Source organism: Ylistrum balloti, unplaced genomic scaffold, assembly GCF_031769215.1.
Source record: "Ylistrum balloti isolate Yb309-2 unplaced genomic scaffold, AGI_CSIRO_Ybal_v1 Utg370386, whole genome shotgun sequence".
NCBI classification, from domain to species: domain Eukaryota; kingdom Metazoa; phylum Mollusca; class Bivalvia; order Pectinida; family Pectinidae; genus Ylistrum; species Ylistrum balloti.
Window position 1 is genome coordinate 2,087,736 of NW_026782268.1, and position 7,438 is coordinate 2,095,173.

Here is a 7,438-nt window from a genome sequence, read left to right on the forward strand (position 1 = left end):
GGGTATACGGTTTATCTGAAAATCTGTTTGGCTATAAACTGATGGCTTGGCTTCTTTTATTGATTTATTGAGCGGATAATCTTGTCCCAATGTTCCCGTCACAGCCCACTCATAGTTAATCTTTTTTTTTTCTCTTCTGAGTTTTAGAGGTAGTTCGTCGACTAACTGACAGATACAAAGTGGTCAATTTGACAGTGGGTCACGATATACAGGTAATCACGTGAATTCATGACTGCATTGAGTTTTTAAATTTATTTCTCTTTTTGTTCAACATCCGGAATTCTTTCTTAGATTTATTACATTTACAAGTACTGTCTACATCTCAACAAGACAGTATGAAACCTGTTCAGTTTGTCAGTAGTTCAAGAACAACGGAAATAATCACACGATAGAAAAATGTAATCCTTGAAAATCCTTTTGACAGGCTTTCGCTTTTCTGATAATTGAATTTCTACTTTTGTCTGCTTTATGAAACAACACATGGTTTTGTGGTTGATACTTGTTGATGGAAACCATTGTAAAGTATATTTACACATATTTTGCACTAAGATCTGTTACATAACAAACCATGGATTGTGATACATTAAAAACTCCAAAACAGTTCTCAAAGTGAATGTAGTAAATGCCCCCTTGGAAGGCTGTAATTTCGATTCAAAGGTCCTACATTTAAACTGTCAACGGCAATTCGCTGGACGTGGACTATAGATGCCAACTGAGGTATATTTCATATATAATAGGTAGAAAGGATACTCCAAAGTAATAGATTAATACAATATCTCACTCCATTTGACTATTAGGTGAGGTTGTTTATCTTATCTTGAGAGAAAGGCTGCTTTAGTCAGCGAACACCACGAGGTTTGATGATTGTTTAAAATTTTATCATCTCCCCTTCTCCCTTCCACTTCGTCATCTTACCCCCTCCCTCCCCCTCCATCCCCCATTCAACCACACATCCCCCACCACACACAAGTTTGTTAAACATTGACTAGTTTCTGAGCGTCAGAATTTATAATTATTATCTGAATTCAAAATATGGCAATAAAAATGATACAATAAAATTGAGGTTATGATACAGTTAAGATAAACATTTGGAAGTCAAAGATAAACCATCCAGATAATAACAGAACATAATCTCATTTCACCATGCCCAAATAAGGTATCTTTACAGAACATTTCAAACGATACATACTTATAATGTATGCTATTTTTTAAATCAATATTTGCTTTATTCAAAGTAACCATAGCATACAAATATATTGCAAATAAAACATTTGATGTATTTGTTTTGCAGTAAGCACTCGATCTAAAATGACATAAATAAAGAAACCTTTGTATTTTATTGCACTAACAGATCTTATTTTTTGTTTCGTAGATACGAGACCCACATTGATCAATGTCAGTGACCTCGTTACGAATCAATGATATCACCTATGTGTAATACATCCATTAGTAGTATTTGTTCCTTTGATTTGTGACCGTTTTGAATAACAAACATGTATAATGCTAAAGCTATTTCGAAGGTAAATAATGGATGTATTACCAACTAGAATTCTTTTTCGTTATAGACAATCGACTAAAGTAATCAATGAAATGTCTTTTCATAGTTAATAGCGTGTATGAGTAAACATCAATTATTCTCCTAAAGGTGTCTGATGGCACTAAACTAAACCCATTAAAACTGCTTGTCATGCCCATTATCTATGTCTGGAAATAGCGATCTAAAATTGATTAATAAACTCAGCGTTGTTACCCCCGGAGACCTTTCACATCTTTATTTAATGAAGTTGTGTTTTTGTTCAGTAAATACAACATCATTTTTAGAGACTTTACTTCATTTTGAACCCGAATGTTTTTTTCTGGAGATAACACTATTTGACATGGTGTTAATTTACCTTTGTTGATTTTCAATCATAATTTAGATTTGAAAAAAATACATGATTTGACGTCATTCAGTTTTATATACCGATACTATGAGACAAGTTCCCTTCAACTCTTGCATAACGTGTAGTGACAGGCCTATCTCATTGTTAATACATCACGTTATGCAGTTACTAAATGTCACGAATATATACAACTAAGGACATGTTTAAATAAACACCTGTCATAATCAGGTTTAATCAGGTTCAACGTGATAGTGATACACTTAATAACAATAGGTATCGTTGTCTTATTGTTTATTTTGTTTATACAATATTTCTATTGAACAAATAAACATGATACTTATGGAATGGGAAACAAGCTTAGAACTTATATGAATTATTTTTCTTTGTTTATTTGATCAACATTATTTTTACCGTTTTGATTAATATAAGTCTGATAATAATACCTTTTATACGTTATTTTTGAAATATAACTTATATGCCAAAGTTACTGGAATAAAAATTTTAAAAAGTATGTGAATCACTTCTATAGCTTTTATTTCTATAGCCTATCCAACGCCTTGTGAATATGGGGTACAATTCATTTAGATGTAGAAACAATTTTATTTGCTAATTCATGTGATTTTTAAGTACTTGCAGTGAATATCGTTATGTTAGGTACATTTTCTTCAAAAATATTTTTCCAATGGTATGAATGGTATTAATGTCAGAAATATATTTAACAAAGGCGATAAAAATACTGTTGGTCAAATAAATAATAAGGGAAGTAATTGATACAAGCTCGAAGCCTGTTTTCCCATCCCATATGTATCATGTGCACGTGTATGCGTTAAAATTGCTGAATATTGAATACAAATATTGTTTAAACTACATAAACAATAAGACAACGATGGATAATGATACAAAATCACAGAAAAATAATGATCATACGAAAATCAAAATCATTCTAAATGATTATATTACGTTTCAATTTTCAATTTAAACATATCAGTCTATGATATGGGCCTACTGTACCTTTTTGAAATATTCTACAAGTCGGTATACTAAAATCAGCTATCATTACTATTTAAGAGTAGACGTGATCACAATAATTCAAAACTACACACAATGATTACATGGAACATGTTCATGATTATCCACAAGGTGTACTGCTCGAAATCATTCTGAGAAAAGGAACACACGGTGTCGTAATACAAGTGTGTTCGAACACAATGCGGCTAAACAATGTACTTGAACGAATCATTCTTGGACTTGGAATATCAATCAATCCGTCAACCTTAAATCTTCCATTTTTGAAAATATACCTTAAAGGAAAAGGCAGACGTAACATTGATAAAGACATATTAATATAATGTATGCTTGCTTAGCGAATTAATGACAAAATGCACGATTATGCTTGTACTTAAAAAACATGAGGAAATGAAATGTCATTGCTTTGATAATTTATTTCATGTATAAGTGTTTTGAAATAAAACGTAATCTCTGTAAACTTTCATATAAAAAGATCTCTCCAACAAAACGGATATTACTTTGCAAGTGACGCTCTTTATATATAAGACACCACATGTCTATTCTGGTCCAATGCCATTGAAACGTATAAAAAAAATACAGTGACAATTTGGAACTAACAAATGTAATATTTGTGCTTACTGGATAGTGATATGTGCCAAAGGATATATTACATCAAACACTCATCTTTACCAGGTCAAATAGAATCAGATATCGAGTTGTTAGCTTGAGAAAATACAAAATAGGCGACTATCTTGAGTGAACCAAAACAGATGAAGAACATCACAAATAAAAAGACATCGAGGAATTTTGCAAAACTCCGCCATGATGTTTTATCACAAAACTGTTTTCTTTTTGTTTCAGTCATCTGGTTATCTTGTACCGTAATATTGTTCCATTTATGGTCGTTTTCACTTTTTGTAATACTCCTCTCTGCATCATGATTCTTTGACGTAATGTTATCAATAGAAATGATGGCTTGATTGTTCAAATCTTTCTTCATGTTTATTTCCGTGGCATTTTCAATTTTCCGATTGCGATGGGAGCAAATACATTTGCATATGGCATAATTCAGCCATAGAGGAACTGTCTGGTGATCGGGTTTATAATGCAATCTTAGGACTAAGATGGTAGAAATTGTCACAAGAGCATTGACGCAGAGTTCAGTTGTCAGTATATAAAACAGTCGAGGAAAAGAAGGCTCGCTTGTTACTGGTAGAGTGTCTGCTACAATTGTCATAAACACAGCTACAGCTAGCAAGACAGTGACAGAAAATCCAACTCGTTCACCAGATTCAAATGGCAAAAGAAAAACCATGATGTTTAAAAGTCCAAGAATGCTAAAAGGTACTATGGTATTTATTATTTGAAACATCGGTCGACGTTGTAAAAACATTGTTACCACAAATGTTTGGCTTTCCAATTCAGTAACAACAGACATATTAGCATTTGTTACGTCCCAAAGGCTGTTTGGATAATAATAGTCTAAAATCATGTTCGTTGGCATTGATTCAAGGAATACATCAGATACAGTCATCATGAACGCAGAGAAATATAAGGAACACATTTGTCGATCAAATGGATAAAACTTAACATCAGCTGGACATGTGACCTCAAATACATCGGGGGGTACCCAAAGCATAGTCCCATAATAATTCACTGTGATTCTTAGGCTGTCGTATCCTGGAGGCTCAATTTTATCGTATGGGTTTAATAATATCATGTCAGGTGTCCAAAGAAGACTCTGGCGGATAAATATTTGTTCAATACCACCAAATTCATCTGGATTCCACTTCATTCGGAAATCAATCCAGGAAAATATAAACATTCCAACAATGGCAAACTTACTTGTCTTTTCGTCGAATTCTTTCAAAGACAAAATCTGAAAGCCGACATACACTCTTGTTGGCTGTGAGAGATCTGACGTGGGACGTAACTCCTTATTATAGTTTGACGTCAACGTTTGGTAAAGTCTGGTCAAGTTTTCATGTGTTGTCCCATATGTCGTTGTAGTGGAAACGGCGAGAAGCAAAAGTAGCCACATCATGATTGCCCGTATATTGTAGTCATGAAATAATAATTGCCATTTGTACCCTTAAAGGGGAATATACTTATGGCTCATTCAGAAAATCTCTAATCATAATTAGTTATGAAAAAGGTCTTATCTGATTGGTTTGAAGAGTTGGTATTGATTTTTTTTGCAGATGATTGACATTGCACTGTGATTTTGATTGATTTTGGAAAGTGTTACTCGATGGAGTAGATGATTTGAAACGGCCGGTGTAGTGAGCGATTAAACAAACTGATATTTCCCTGGAGTGTTAAATAAATTACACATATTCAAGCAAATTATATTTCTGATTCATTACTTCGATGAAGTAGAGTTAACAATGAGTGATGAGGAAAGAAGATCGATTTCAGGCAAACAAAGTAATATTGATAAACAGAGGCCGGGTGGAGCAATAGTGACACAGTCGCCTTTGACCTGTGTGATCGGGACTCTATTCTCCAATCTCATGTAAAAAGGTATGGGGAGACCCACCTGGCCATATGGCTTTTACATGGGTACGCCTGCCATAGCAAGATCCTCGCGTGCCTCTGTCCGGACCAACACGAGTCATTAACATAAGCGATCAGCTGGTTTTGTAATTGCTTTTATACTGATATCGTTCAAATCGTTGAGAAGTTGAAAGCTTTGAAGAATACTGTATACGTAAAACTTGGCTAACTAAGTACGAATTAAAACGGAATAAATCTGATCATAATGTTTCATAACTCATATAACTGTCGTGTCTTGACCCAAAACGGTTTTTCACAGATTATATCACACATCATACTACTTTTTCATTATTGAGCTGGGCGGGACTATTTTCAGGAGCCGGACAAGGAAATTCCGGATTTACATGCATGATATAGTAAAATACATCACAATAACATGAATAATTAACATCATCTGATTACTGCCAAAGCAAGCTAATGGATACTCCACCAAAATTTCCTTTTATCTTAATTCTTAAAATCTTAAACATAAGCGTCTGAATTGAACATCCTTTAAAGCTATATCAATTTGTGTCGTCATTAGTTTTGGCAGCATAATAATATCTACGGAAAGCATGAAAATGTCCTCTTATACAAAGACATACGTCATAGGAACATTTTGTTATCTTCACTGAGCGACGTATGAAACAAAAATGTTGTAGCTACAATTACTTGCGTATATTTCAGTGACAAACGAAGTTACACCACGGTTCTGTGGCTTCAATCCCAAACAAAAGTGGACAATGGGTTTTAACCTTCTTTCATTAAAGGCGCTTATATGAAATTCAAGCAAATTTTCTTTAGTTGGAGCATTTTCATTGAACTGGCATGATTTTCGATTGTTATGGGATACTGATAATAAGATTTTGAATTGAGTATGTGTTTTTTCAGAGCATTTATAATGTCACATGATAAACACCTTACCAGGAACCAGTGAGCATCATTCCTTCGGTTGTGTGACCTATTGACAGTAGGGCTCTGTGTCAATATGTTTGAAAAACTGTGCCATTTTGGTATAAAACTACATCATTAACCAAAACATCATACCATTCCGTCATGTCTGCTAAACATGATATGCAAATGCAGCTGTTGTAAAAACTCAAAACCGAAATAAGAAGCATTAAGGAATATCACATGAACAAAGACAATCTAGGTTTCGTTTGTTTGGAAGCCTTGGCAATCAAGCCTCAGGAAGCTGAGAAAACTGACATGGAACAATGATATTATCGTCAATTTAAACAGTATGACTCAAACAAGCAGAACATGCTATACAAGCAAAACATCATGGCATAATGTGGCAAAGTTTCTCGATATCTTCCTCCTTGTTTTCTTCCAGGTGATAATCGGATGTAACAAAACAATGGCTTATTTCGTATTTACTTCAAATAATCAAATATGTGTGAAGTGAATCTTGTAGATTGAGTCTTTCCTATTTCAGAAAGATACCTTATGATTAATGTTTAGATAATAATAAAGACGCTGGTAAAACCAAGCATTGCCGTTATGATATGTTTTTGCATTACACTAAGCTAAGGTTAAATTTATTAGATGCATTAAATCCCCATTTTGTTAAGTCATGACATTAATATTGTATTGGTTGTGAACTAAATGGAGAAAATAACTTTTTCACTTTTGATATCTTCATAGGTAGTTCATCAATATATATATATATGATCAGATGGGATAATGTAGTATTTTTATTTTAATGTCATAATAATGAAGCGTCGTCGATGAAGCAGAAGACGCTTACTCCTTATATTTTTTCAGGATCTCCTTTGATTTTTTTTCTTTGTTCATACGTTACCGTAGTTTCATTGAATTGGAGTTTAGATTACCATCATGTAGATCTGTTGGTATTTTCTTGTTTTTTTATGTATTAAAAGTCAAATTATACAACGAAATTGCATTCAAACGGCCTGCTTGATGGGAATAGCTGAAGGTGTAAAGATGTATATGCAAAATGTATAGCACGATTGAAAAGATACAAAACTGCACTCATTCATGTTCGTATC

The 7,438-nt window shown here is 33.5% G+C and overlaps 1 protein-coding gene across 1 annotated transcript; it reads right to left on the minus strand.

Annotated features, from left to right (window-relative positions):
- Positions 1–3,585: 3,585 nt before the first annotated feature.
- LOC132554174 (acetylcholine receptor subunit beta-type unc-29-like) lies at positions 3,586–4,935 on the minus strand. The gene has a single exon (XM_060218472.1). It carries the CDS (start codon positions 4,933–4,935, stop codon positions 3,586–3,588), a length of 1,350 nt encoding a protein of 449 aa, XP_060074455.1.
- Between the last annotated feature and the right edge of the window lie 2,503 nt (positions 4,936–7,438).